The following is a 13,827-nucleotide window of genomic DNA, read 5'->3' on the forward strand; positions in this document are numbered from 1 at the left end:
TGTTCGGTCCCTTTACGACCAGTATCAGAGTTCGGTCCGCATATCCGGCAGTAAGTCGGACTCGGCCAAGGCTGCCCTTTGTCGCCGATTCTGTTCATAACCTTTACGGACAGAATTTCTAGGCGCAGCCGAGGCGTAGAGGGGGTCCGGTTTGGTGGCCTCAGTATTGCATCTCTGCTTTTTGCAGATGATGTGGTTCTGTTGGCTTCATCAAGCCGTGACCTCCAACTCTCACCGGAGCGGTTCGCAGCTGAGTGTGAAGCGGCTGGGATTTAGAATCAGCACCTCCAAAGCTGAGACCGTGGTCCTCCGGAAAAGGGTGGCGTGCCCTCTCCGGGTCGGGGATGAGATCCTGCCCCAAGTGGAGGAGTTCAAGTATCTTGGGGTCTTGATCACGAGTGAGGGAACAATGGAACGGGAGATGGACAGGCGGAGCGGTGCGTTTGTATCGATCCGTTGTGGTAAAGAAGGAGCTAAGCCGGAAGGCGAAGCTCTCGATTTACCGATCGATCTACGTTTCCTCCCCTCACATATGGTCAAAGAACTAGATCCCGGATACGAGCGGCCGAAATGAGTTTCCTCCGCAGGGTTTCCGGGCTCTCCCTTAGAGAACGGATGAGAAGCTCGGTCTTCCGGGAGGAGCTCAGAGTAGAGCCGCAGCTCCTCCGCATTGAGAGGAGCCAGATGAGGTGGCCGGGGCATCTGATTCGGACGCCTCCCGGACGCCTCCCCGGTGAGGTGTTCCGGGCACGTCCCGCCGGGAGGAGACCTCGGCGACGACCCGGGACACGCCGGAAAGACGACGTCTTTCGGCTGGCCCGGGAACCCCTCGGGATCCCCCCGGAAGAGCTGGATGAAGTGGCTGGGGAGAGGGAAGTCTGGCCGACCTCGGATAAGCGGTAGAAAATGGAGGGATGGATGGAATTCAGCCCTAATATAGTGAGGGGAAAAAAAGCTAATTTTACAAGAATGTCATCATGATTTCATTTGTCAATAAGTTGTCGTCATTTAATAAGCTTAGTTATCGTATTAAAAGAAAAGTCATTTTATACTCATAGTTTTTACATTTTTACAATATTGTAATTAATCATTTGAATCAGGAAAAGTTGTAATATTACAAGAATAAAATTATAATTACTATTAAACACTCAGTTGTGGAAAAAAAAAAAAAGTAAGAACTGTACAAGAATAGTCATTTTAAAAGTTGTAAACTTAGAGACTGAAGAAATGGTTTTATAGACAAGAAAAAAAATTCTGACTGTCCTTCTTCTACAATAAAACATTGAATTTTGGGAAAATAAAGTTAGAATTTTGACGTTCTCGTGTCATGAAAAAGTTGTAATTTAAGACGAAGGAAGTGACTTGAGCAAAGATGGCGGCGTCTCACCGGCTTTGCCCCGCCCCGCTCAGGACGAGTCGTTGCAGCGTCTTCAGAAGGAGTCGGAGATCCTGCAGAAGACGTACGCGCACTACTTCGACCGGACCGTCGTCAACAACGAGATCGACGACACCATCGGCCGCCTGGAGGAGGCCGTGGCGCTGGTGTGCGACAGCGGCCAGTGGGTGCCCGTCTCCTGGGTCTACTGAGGCCCGCCCGCCGTCGGCGGCGTCCCACATGAATATTGTCCGTCTGCGCCGACTGGGACTTTTTTTTACGAGGCGTCGACCTTCTGACTGGAAAAGGAAAAAGCACACAAACACGCTTCCGCCCTCATTATTTATTCTTGCCGCCTCCTACTTTTCCTTTCGTTTTTTTTTTTTTAAATCCTCTCGCTCCACTGACGCCGTTTTGGACTTTCGAAATCAATCCATACGTGTCGTTATGATGATTATTCTTATTGGGGGGAAAAGAAGAGGCTGAGTCATGCATGTGGACGATTTTGGTCGGTGTCCCTCTGCAAAGAGATTTCAAAAAGACAAAAAGAATCAAGGAAATGCCGACGATGTTTGAAAACATTGCAGCTGGAAGATGATTGGCTGGACGTCCCTCCTGCTCGTCCAGCGTCCGTCACGTCTTTGTCACGTAGAAAAAAACCCGATGTTTTGTTTTGGGGGGGAGCGGGATGGTTTGTGTGCAATGTGATAGCAGCTTATCAGTATGAACGCCTTTTCGTTTGTTTGTTTGTTTGTTTGTTTTGAATACATTTCCGTTGATGTGTTGGCCTAATCAACTTTGGAGTGTGTTGTGCCCTTTTGTCCCGCCGCACATACGCGCTCCTGCGTTTGAGAAAAATCTAAGAACAAAATCGTAGCGTAAAGAAGGGGAAAAGGCGCACTTTTATGAGGGAGGAAAAAAAAAAAGCAAAAAGCACGTTACGAGCAAAAAGACAAACCTAATTTATCAACCATCATTTTATCCCCAAAAAATGCAATATGATGGCAATGGAAGTCATATTTTGAAGTGACATGTAAAATTTTGTGAATAAATGTGGAATATAATCAGAAACATCCTGTATTTCTTTTCAATTAAAACATCTCCTTTTGATTTGAAGGGTGGAACGTCTTTACAGAAAAAACAATTTTGATTTATTAGAGTGGATATTTCTCTTCAATGTGGCCGACGAGGACATCCGAACTTTATTTGGGGTTGGTCAGAGGCCCTCAAAATGATGGCAGGTGTGTGCTGATGACAATTGAAGTGAGTTTGAATGGGATTTGCTTCATTCTAAACATAATCACATCCCCAGTTATCAAAGGGTGTGCACATTTGTGCAACCTATTCAGTTATTTTTTTGTTTATCCCTCAAAAACATGGCTTACGAACTGGGGTGTGTCAACTTTTGAGATCCACTCTACAAGTGAAAATCTATAAAAAGTCATAACATTAAGAAAAAAGTTATTTTAAAAAAAACTTGTAAAAGGTTATACTATGGAAAAACTGGAATATAATAAATTTTAAAAAAGAAAAGTAGAAAATATGGGGGAAAGTATACATCTTGGGAAATTGAGCATAATCCGAAGAAGGAAAAAAGTACTGTGAACTTGCAATTTTCCAATCATAAAGCATACTACATACATGGAAAAAAGGTCAAATCCAAGAGAAAACAATTTTACGTGAAAAAAAATGTGTGCCGTCTTTGTGAGAACATATGCTTGCAAGTGAGAAAAAATCTAAGACGAAAGTTTTACTGTCATAAGCATTCATCCTAATTTGGGAGTTTGAATACACGCTCACAGCTTGGATTTTTCTTTGTTATTATTATTATGACTTGTCCGTTTTCCTTCCCGCTTCTCCTCACGCGGGTGGCGGGCTACACCCTCAACTGGTCGCCAGCCAGAGTCTTCAATCAACCCAGCACGCGTGTTTTTGGGAAGTGGGAGGAAACCGGAGCAAAGCCACGCAGGCACAGGGAGAACACGCAAACTCCACACAGTTCGAGGCCGGATTTGAACCCGCAACATCCCAACTGTGAGGCGGACGTGCTAAGCGGCGCCCCCTTTTTGATGATTGTGAATGACATTTTTCAGGCCTGAAAAGTCAACACTCATGGAATTATGCTTCCAAATCCACAAGCAATCCATTCAAGCGAATGAACTGTAGTCCACTCACATTAATAATCCCTGCAGCATCAACATCGGGAGAGGGGATTTTCTTTGAATCAAGCGGTGCGGCGTCTGCGGTGATGCGGACTTTGTATCGGTCCGTTGTGGTAAAGAAGGAGCTAAGCCGGAAGGCCGAGCTCTCGATTTACCCGTCGATCGACGTTCCTATGGTCACGAGCTGCGGCAAACAACGTGAGCTCCCTTTGAGAGACTCCACATCGAGAGGAGCCAGGTGAGGTGGCCGGGGCATCTGATTCGGACGCCTCCCCGGTGAGGCGTTCCGGGCACGTCCCGCCCGGAGGAGACCCCGGGACACGCCGGAAAGACTACGTCTCTCGGCCGGCCCGGGAACGCCTCGGGAACCCCCCGGAAGAGCTGGATGAAGTGGCTGGGGAGAGGGAAGTCTTGGATTCACGGATTATCCTTTGGATGAAATCTGGAAAACACGCAAAGATAAAAGACAACTTGGACCAGGTGTAACTTCATTTGTCTGGCGCAGGTACGCTAGTTAGCTTAGCTTCACGGTTTCGTCGATCGTAGATGAACTCGATGAAGTCATAATATAATGAGAATAAAATCACAGCACAAGGAAAAAGGTGTACTTTTAATAGGTCGTAATTTGATGAGAATCAAGTTGTAATATAAGAAAATTAATTGTCATAATATTCAGATTCATAAAAGGTATAATTATGAGAATAAATTGAAAATATTACAAGAATCAAGTCATAATGCATAAAGTTTTCACATGGAAAAAAGACCGGTTAGCACCACCGCCTCACAGTTCTGGGGACCGGGGTTCAAATCCCCGCCCCGCCTGTGTGGAGGTCGCATGTTCTCCCCGTGCCCGCGTGGCTTTTCCCCGGGTGATCCGCTTTCCTCCCACATCCCCAAAACATGCGCGGGAGGTTGATTCAACACTCTCAATTGCCCGTAGGTGCGAATGTGTGGCCTGCGATTGGCTGGCTCGGGCGCACCCGTCAGCAGGAGAAGCGCGACGCAAGTTGCATTATAACAACAATGAAAGTGAGAGGACACAAATCTCAACTTTAGGAGAAGACAGATATTATATATAATCATATTGTGAGGATAAAGTCACATTGTCACAAGGGGGGGGAAAAAAGACAATACACAATGTAATATGAATTGTCATTTTACAGAATAAAGTTGGAATATGGAAAAAAATAGGAATCACTTAAGTGATGACGTTACAAGGAAAAAAAAGTCGCAATTTTACTTTTGTCAGTTTCATTTGAGATTGGAAAAATAGGAGTAAAAACAGGTCATTTTTACACAAATCAAAACTCCAATGGAAATAATTGAATGAGAATAAAGTCAAAACACTAAGGGAATAAAGTCATCGTTGCCAAAAATGTATGAGTCATAATTTTACATGAATAAAGTTTGACTATTAAGTTGAAATATAATGTATAATGTTTAAAGTTACTTGTTAATAACAAATGGGCCAGTTTTTCTCTGTTGCTGATTATTGTTCTCCGTTTGAGTCATGTCACCTGATCAAGCCTTTTATTACATTCCATATTTCAAAATCAGCCAAAATTCAAGACTGCAGTATTGGTATCGGACCGGAAGGGACAAAGTTGGATCGGGACATCCCAAGAATTTCAGGACTCTGTCATAATATTCCGATTGTTTAAAAAAAAAAATATATATATATTTACATTACAAGAGTAAGATGAAAATATTACGACAAGGTCAAGTTATGAGACAAAACGTGCGATTTTATGAGGGGAAAAAAATTCTTTTTATGAGACTAACGTTGCACATTTACAAGAAAAGCTTTCAAAAGTACTGAGCTGGATGGATCACACTTGGCGTGCGAGTTAGCGGGGGCAATATTGGAGTGGATGGTCAGAGTTGCAAAGGAACGGTCTTTCCATCCTCAATGGTAAAGCGTGTCGCGGGATCCCAACCGTGCGTGCTGAAAGCGGGAGGCTCCGTCCGTCCGTCCGTCCGTCCGGAGGAGGCGCGAGCACTACTACAACTACTCACGAGCCAGAAGAAGATGGACGAGGGGAAAAAAACAACATCAAAAAACCGCTAGAGTGGACGACATCCGTTTCCCTACATCGACCTTTAACCTCGAAACATACGATTCTAATTAAAGTGCCGCATTACGCAACTACGTGTGTACATTTCGATCGGCCTTCTCTTATGTAATGAGTCCATTGTGGTACAGGAAGCCATCAGGTCGAGCATTAGAAAAGCTTCCGTGCGTTCGTGAACGTCGAACGCAAGCAAGTCCACGGTCCGCCGTTTGGCAAAGCGGAGCGGCTGAAGATGCGCCGAGCCACGCGGAAGTAGAGAGCCCGAACCAGAACTCAAACATGAAAAAACCTAACCCTCGTTTCGAAGCCTAATCCTGAGCCCCAAGTCCCCAACTCAAAATACAACCCTGACCCTCTTACCAATGAAATCAACACCCGCCTCGTGGCTTGAAGGTGTAAGCTTCTTTTCTATCGAGTTGTTTTATCGATGGAGATATCATATTCATGTCATACTGTACACGAAGCCATCGTGTCGATCTTCCACACGTTCACGTGCAAGAAATTCCAGCATTCATCCCGGAGAAAGCAAAGACGAGCCAAGCCGCAAGGAAATAGAGAGCCGGGGGCCACGCTCGCCCGCGTTGCCCTCCGACCCCCGCGGCGAGCCGTCCGTCCTCGGCTTCCGGCAGCGTCCCGTTGCGAGCGCCGTCCGTCCCGTTCACCGCTTCTTCCCGGAGTTCCTGGTGCAGCAGCCGGGAAATGAGGCTGTTGAAGCGGTTCTCCGTGGTGGAGACCACCTCTGCGGACACGGTGGTCAGGTTCAGTTCGGCGGGATCCACGCACGTGCCGTTCACTTTGGCGAAGACCACCTCGCCCAGATCAAGTCCCGCCACAGACGACGGCGACGAGCACGGGATGTCCCGCACCAGGTTGTAATTCTGCATCCACTCCTGGAGCCACTCCAAGGAGCAGTCGCACTCCCAGGGGTTCTTGAAGAGATAGAGCCGGCCCAGGAAGTAGATGGGCTGGAACACCGGGAAGGGGAGAGCGGTGAGGTTGTTGCTGTTCAGATGGAGCGTGATCAGGCTGGTCAGGTTCTCGAAGGTTCCCTCCTCGATGGACAGCAGCTGGTTCCTGTCCAGGTAGAGGATCTCCAGCTCCACCAGGTCGCTGAACCAGGTCTTGGAGATATTGGTCAGCTGGTTCCCACCGAGGTTGAGCATCTTGAGGCGAACGAGGCCCTTGAAGGCGAGCCGCGGTAGGTCGGACAGCAGGTTGTCGTTGAGGTAGAAGTTCTCCAGCCGCACGAGGTCCTGGAAGGCCTGGTCGTGGATGACGTTGATGCGGTTCTCTTGTAGGTTCAAGTACCTGGAACCATGAGAGAACGACACTTCAAAAAGGATCAGACTCCACGTCTGAGCTCGAACACAAATACGGGGGAAATTGTCACAAAATATCGATATTCTCCAAGAAATGAAACATTTCCTCTTTTCCACGTGATTAGTTTCCACCGAGAGTTCAGTTGAGTTCAACATCATAGTTCAGAATCCCCAAATATCCAATATTAATTCATTGCTAGGCGACAGCCAACCTAACCCTAAAATCTGACCCGACCAAAACCAAACCAAACCATAAAGCTGAAATGAGATGAAATAAATGACAGGCTGGACTAGACTGCCTTACTAAACACCGACACCGCTTTCAGGACAGGACCGATCTGCCTGCACTTCTTCAGAACTCAAAACTACCCTAACCATAACAATAATCAATAACCACAACCACATCCGACCATAACCTCGAACCAGTTCCGATTTGTATATTTGCCTCGTTATGTTCGAGTGTGTAATGCGGGTATTTAAAAATCACTTTTGGAGCTAACGTCCACTTTGCTTCTCCCGAGCGGGAAAAGGGAGGCCCATAACATTACCCCGTAGGACCATGTGCACAACCCTAGCGAGAACCTCAACGCGAACCGTACCCCTAACTCTGACCATCAAAGAGACGCCCACATCTCTAGCCAGCTTACACGCAAGCCAGATCGGGGCGTACCATTTCCAAACCGTACCACGGCTAACTAAACTGCTCCCAAGACTGTCGCCAAAGTAGTGAAGCCGACCGTGACGATGGCCTCTTTCGGGCCACAGACTTACTTGAGGCCGCCCAGGCCCAGCAGCGAGTTGTAGGCCACCGCCTCGATCTTGCTCCTCTCCAGGTAGATGTGGGTCAGGTTCTCCATGCCTCGGATGGCGCCGGGGATCCTGCGGAACTTGTTCTGGAAGCAGAGCAGTTCCTTGAGCGCCGTCTGCTCGATGAAGATGCGGTCCGGGATGTTGAAGAGGTTGCAGTCGGACATGTCGAGGCGCGCCAGCTTCTTGAGGCCCGTGAAGGTCCTCGTGTGAAGGTAGCTGATGTACTCGTTGTGCGCCATTTTCAGTTCCAGCAGGTTGGCGAGGCCCTGCGGAGCAAAGGTTCGGAGATGTAATACGTTGACGCAGAGGCGTAAGTGAACTGAGAACCGAGAACCTGCTTAGGACCCCGTGACCACTAGGGGAGCCCTCCAACAGCAATTAACAGTCAAAAGAAACAGTTTGGCTTGACGTTATTTTGATTGATTCTTTACTAAAGCTTTTGTGCCTTTTTAACTAGTTTTAAGATCTGATGAGTCAACTTTTTAATTTGTTTTTTTAAAAGCATTTGTGCCGTCTTGTTTCAGGTAACTCTGTTCACTTTGCCTGAAATGTTGGTCCTTATTTCATCCAACACTGATTTGAAACATTGTAAGGTATTCTTATGTATTCAGGTAATTACATTTGTCGTTTCACTCTCATTGCTGTTGTGCTGCAAATATTTTGTCGCAGTTTTTTAAACCCAAAATAATCAGCCAGGTGACACGTTTACAATGTATTTTTCTTACGGTACTTTGAGTAGGTCTCGAATTAGATCATTCAGAAGCTCCAAAAGTGCATTGCTGAATAGATGATAAGTGCTGTTGATTTTTGACCTTGAAGGCTCCGGGGGTGATGAAGGAGATGTTGTTGTGGTCCAGCGAGAGGGACTTGAGGGACGGCAGGGTACCGAAGGCCCTTTCCGACAGGAACTTAAGTTTGTTCTTGTCCAGGTTGATGAGCGAGGCCTCGCAGGGGAACTCTCTGGGCAGCTCGGCCAGGCCGGAACGGTCGCACAGCACGCTGCAGCTCTTCTCTTGCGTGCAGGAACAGGACCTCGGACAGGCCCGAGCGCACGCCCAGCGGGGCGCCGCCGCCGCCGGCGCCGGCAGCAGGCACAGCACGGAGACTGAGGACCACAGCAATGCTAAATGTTACCTCAAATATTGCACAAATGAAGATGACTTTTAGGTACGTGTGGAAGAGGAAACATTGCTACAGTTGGTTTATGGAATTTGTGCAGTTATTGGCTGGTATTTCCTGCTGAATCAATAAAGTTTCGATGAACCTGGAGTATAAGGGAATTTGTGTGAAACGGCAGCGTTTTGCCAAACCAAATGTAATATTGTCTCGACGGTGCCTCAGCAAATGTGAAATATGAATTCAAATGGTCCCCGCATTCCTGAGTTCCACACATTTTCCTGCAGCTCGTCGGAATTTCCCGAGCCGGCGCCGTCCACATGACGAACACGGAGGCGACCGATCAGAGGAAAGGGGCGCGGTCTTAGCCAAATATGGACAAAGTGGATCCAAAAGTGGCTCCAACACAAGTAGCTGTCCGAGGGGCCTTTTCCGGACACTCGGATGACAAAAGCAAGAAATCCATCCATCCATCCATTTTCTGAGCCGCTTCTCCTCACTAGGGTCGCGGGCATGCTGGAGCCTATCCCAGCTATCATCGGGCAGGAGGCGGGGTACACCCTGAACTGGTTGCCAGCCAATCGCAGGGCACATAGGAACAAACAACCATTCGCACTCGCAGTCATGCCTACGGGCAATTTAGAGTCTCCAATTAATGCATATTTTTGGGATGTGGGAGGAAACCGGAGTGCCCGGAGAAAACCCACGCAGGCACGGGGAGAACATGCAAACTCCACACAGGCGGGACCGGGGATTGAACCCCGCTCCTCAGAACTGTGAGGCTGACGCTCTAACCAGTCGGCCACCGTGCCGCCAAAAGCAAGAAATGTTTTTTCAAATGAAACGGACACTTTTCGACGAAGTCCATGTTAGAAAGTCAATACAGGACCTTTCAAAATATTCAGGGGACATTTGTAGAATTAGAAGCGTACTGATTTACGGACATTTGTGGAATGAGCGCGTCATAGACAACTGTACGCCGACGTATCGTAGTAGTGGGGCGTCGTCGCGGTCAGCTAGCCCCTCGCTAGTGGCCTGAACGCTATCAGAAGCACTAACATACAAACATTTACAACCTCAGTTCTCATATTTGGTCCATGAAATTGCGTTCCCAACAGTCTATTGGCTTCATTTTCTCTTGGTTGCCCAGCTTCCAGTATGTCACATGGATGCAGATGTGAGATGTTTTGGGTTTCTTTTTTTGGTCCAATCAGATTTCAGCCTGTATGTGCTACCCTGTCAGTCGAATCTGCCAAGGCCTTTGACAATCAGTAGTGATGGCCAATGTAACGTCAACTATATTAGCAATGGGACGTTAACCAATCGGATTTCAACTTCAGCACTTTGCCATCATCTGATTGGTTGATCGGAATAAAATTGGTTCCGGGCAAGTTCGACTAGCAAAACACGTTAGTAGCAATCTGCATACATTTGTTATGTAATCATCAGCATCTCTGCTGAGTATGAGGTATTTTATTTATTTATGTTTTTCTCATGTTATCATATAGGCCTAAATATTGGGTGGAAAAACAAACGCCGAACCAGAATTTTTGGAGTAGAATCACAGCGAATCAAAGAACAACATACTTAAATACGTACTTTATTCCGACAAGATCTCGAACAGCTGCCGCGCCACATTTACTTTTAAAGAATATAAAATATTTCACGATTTTTAGCCTTTGTTTATGGGTGACGCCGTTTGAACTTACCGCACGTAGTTTCTGCGCATGTACGCGGTTGCAGTTATAGCCCGCCACCGAGATCCGCCGGAGGAGGAGACCCAGGAGCTGCACGGATTTCATGGCAGCGCCACAACCAACGCCGGAAAGGAGAAACCGCCGAGGTAGACGGCGACCGAGGCACAATGAATAAATGGGAGCAAGCGTAAAAGATGACGAGAGCCGGCCCCCGAAAGGATGCCGACGGGAGAAAAAACAACCTGGATTCTTGGCCACGGTACAGCAAGGGATCCTGGTTAAAGTAAGCCATTTTCAACTCAAAAGAAACAACACAGCAGCCAGCAACCGCCAAGTGGGCATGTACTTGAATATTTTTTGCTGAAACTACGTCACACCCTCGCCAATTTCTAATTCTGTCCATTGCAAGCGGTTTTGCTGTTCAAAGGTTTTTGCCAGTCGACAAAGTGCACGCATGTCAAACTTAAACAGGGTCACGCACTTATTTTGACATATGTTATGCATAAAACAGTGGGGGAAAACATGGACTTTAATAAATATTATTATAAATGAGTGGCGTTTTAGAGAAATGATGGGACATTCTTCGGGAAATGAGTGTAGTTTTAACAAAATGTGTCAAATGGATGAGTTGATGGGAATTTGTTTTTCATTTGTGGAATTAGTGGACAGGATTTAAAGTATCAACAGTAAGTAAAGTATACCTACATACAGAAGAGTTTGAAGGACATTTGTAGAATTCTTGGAGTTTGCGGGAATGGCACATGAGGGAAATGAGTGAAATGAGCGGTCCTGCATTGACATCACACACGTACAGTAGTATTTTGTCATGTTAATGAAATGAATGTGAATGGTACGACAACATCCTCAAAAGCAATGCTTACTTGACATTTGCAAGAGAATCCAAAGGATAAAAGCCAAAGAAAAAGTGCAAGCGACCATGTGGCTCACATTTGACTGACAGCTTTGTGTTGATGATGATGATGATGATACCTGCGGGGATTTCACCTTTTTAGCTTAACCGTTCTGTCGCGTCAGGGCAACCGCCATGCAATTTGAAAAAAACAAATCAGACCTCCGAGAACATTGACACCACAAACGGTCTCAAATATTCCAAACTGACCAGTGAAAGCGATGACCGTCATTACTGTCGTCTGTCATCTGGGACATGCCGGGATTAACGCGGCTCTGAAACAACACAAAAACAACGCCAATCAATCAGAATGAAAATACATAAATAAATGGCGTCGAAATTCCGATTCAGCAGAAAGAATCTGACCTCTGCCAGAATTTGAAGACACGCGACCTGCCGATCTTTCCCGATGGTTGCATCCATGTGTGGAATAATAAAAGTGATGATCATCAAAAGTCACCATCCAAATATACATCGGCGCGTCCATGCCGTGCGTCCGCGTGCACCCTCAGCTTACCGTTGGGCTGCCGGCCTGAGTGACACTAAAAGTCTTTTCAGCATTTTCCGCCCCGCACTCTCGTAATGAGCGTCTGCGCACACGCAACCGAACACACGCGCACACACAGACGGAGCAAAAATCCATCTCCTAATGGAGTGCAAATCCCCCCCGGATGTTCTGATGCTTGGAGATGGGCGGCGGGATTACCCGAGTAAAGCCAGCGAGGCACAGCGTTAACTTGGCCACGCGCACACACAGAGTTTGTGTCCTCTTGTCTTTGTGTTCTCGTGGGGACAACACTCGTTAGGCCAACTTCTCTAGGGGGCGTTTTGTCCGGTCCCCACACTCCAAGCCCGGAGTGTCAAACTCCGGTATGGGTTCCCTCAGACAGCTAGAAAAAAAAAAAAAAAAGAAGGAAACAACTTTTGTACTATGATCAATTTGAAGTCTTAAACCTCAAATGGGGGGTGGGGGAATTCACAATTTTACAAGAAAATAGATTTCATGAAAATACATTGGTCATTTTAGGAGAAAAAAAAATGATGAGTTATGTCAATGATCATACAAGATGGGACGCGTCTACGTCGTCGCCCGACGAGGTGTACGATTATCAGGGACCGGCGGAGGACGCTCGCCTCGAGGACAGAAATCGCAGATAATTGCACACCTGCCAAACAAAAACATTCATCAAACTACAAATTCATGATCTTGTACATTTTGTAGTGAAGAAAGAAAAACATTTCTTTTCCCTTGCAACTCCCGAGCGCTTGACAATGAAGAGTCATTCCACTGCCAAAACCTTCCAAGGGAATAAAACGAAATTCAGAACTCCAGCAAAGACATTTTCCACTTTGCTAATGTTTAATAACAAACAAGCATCAGAATCAGAACTATCTGTATTTGCCAAGTATGTCCAAAAAACACCCAAGGAATTTGTCTCCGGCAGTTGGAGCCGCTCTTATTTATTTTTTTTTATTTTTTATTTTTTAATTTGTTGTTTTCTTGCCGTTGACGTCATCCTTCTCGTCTGCGACTTGATTTCGATCTCGCGGTGTGAACTCTTTGTCCCGCTTCGGTCTCGTTTTTCCCTCAATTGCTCAGCAGCATCGCAGTCAAGTTGTTGTCATCACCAAATAAATGTACCGATGAACTGATCATTATGGTTTTAATTTCGCAAATTTCTGTCCTTAGAGTATTTCACGTTTACTTATCAGAAAATCGGACTGTGTCCGGTTGTACGTTTGCTCCAACAACAGTTTGAAACAATTATTATTTTTTTTTTTTTTTGACTTGAGACGTTCGAACTGAATGATGGAATTTTCTGAGCCAATCAGAATAGACTATTCACCAACAGTGTGAACACGACTGCTGGAGGGGTTTGAAGTGAGGTTACAAAGATTCGGGCCCAGCCCCCGGCCCCGGCGTAGCGCCGTCCCTGTATGAGAGGGAAAGTTGAATAGCCGACAGCCAGCATCCCCAAATTGCGGCTTAAGGAAATCTGCAAATACAATCCGCCACATTTGAGGTTAGGGAAACTTGTGACAGTGAATTCTTAGGGAAATTGGGAGTTAGGGGAAATTAGTCAAATTAGTAGCTTTAAGGAAATTAGACACGTTTTGAGGTGGAGAAATTGGAGGAGTACTAAGGGCAATTTTGCATCGAGTGTAAGGGAACTTTGTGGGGTTTTGTGCCATTTGTGTAATTTGCAGTTTGAAAGAAATGTGATCCAGTTAAATGGAGTGTTCAGAGAAATGTGAAATTAGCAGCGTTCTAAAGGCCATTTGTGAAATTTGCAGCATTCAGGTGAAAACCAAGTATTTTCATGTAAATTTGTGAAAGTTAGTTTAGTGAAATAAAGACCACAGAC

The 13,827-nt window shown here is 46.3% G+C and overlaps 2 protein-coding genes across 6 annotated transcripts in view; one reads left to right on the plus strand and one right to left on the minus strand.

The window, feature by feature from the left end:
* Window positions 1–2,446, plus strand: part of caska (calcium/calmodulin-dependent serine protein kinase a) — a 75,706-nt gene extending 73,260 nt beyond the window's left edge. Inside the window, exon 25 of the mRNA XM_061792177.1 lies at window positions 1,388–2,446. Coding sequence (XP_061648161.1) covers window positions 1,388–1,587 — 200 coding nt within the window. The 3' untranslated portion in view covers window positions 1,588–2,446. The remainder of the gene's footprint in view (window positions 1–1,387) is intronic.
* Window positions 2,447–3,439: 993 nt separating this feature from the next.
* On the minus strand, window positions 3,440–13,724 carry nyx (nyctalopin). 5 transcript variants are annotated; one of them, XR_009791095.1, is made up of 8 exons: window positions 12,526–13,724; window positions 11,828–12,351; window positions 11,433–11,736; window positions 11,257–11,340; window positions 8,551–8,843; window positions 7,700–8,004; window positions 5,970–6,917; window positions 3,440–3,979 (listed from the first exon to the last, which is right to left on the minus strand). XR_009791095.1 is itself a non-coding variant. In XM_061792185.1 (8 exons), the coding sequence occupies exons 5-8, from the start codon at window positions 11,312–11,314 to the stop codon at window positions 6,098–6,100; spliced, it is 1,476 nt and encodes a 491-aa protein (XP_061648169.1). In that variant the 5' UTR covers window positions 11,315–11,340; window positions 11,500–11,574; window positions 11,672–11,736; window positions 11,828–12,351; window positions 12,526–13,724; the 3' UTR covers window positions 4,133–6,097. The 5 variants fall into 5 exon arrangements, 4 of the variants coding, with proteins under 4 accessions (XP_061648169.1, XP_061648167.1, XP_061648170.1 ...); XM_061792185.1 differs by lacking the exon at window positions 3,440–3,979 and having other exon boundaries at window positions 4,133–6,917; window positions 11,500–11,574; window positions 11,672–11,736; XM_061792183.1 differs by lacking the exon at window positions 3,440–3,979 and having other exon boundaries at window positions 4,133–6,917; window positions 11,433–11,574; window positions 11,672–11,736.
* Between the last annotated feature and the right edge of the window lie 103 nt (window positions 13,725–13,827).

The sequence above is a fragment of the Phyllopteryx taeniolatus genome, chromosome 12 (genome assembly GCF_024500385.1).
Source record: "Phyllopteryx taeniolatus isolate TA_2022b chromosome 12, UOR_Ptae_1.2, whole genome shotgun sequence".
Taxonomy (NCBI): Eukaryota; Metazoa; Chordata; class Actinopteri; order Syngnathiformes; family Syngnathidae; genus Phyllopteryx; species Phyllopteryx taeniolatus.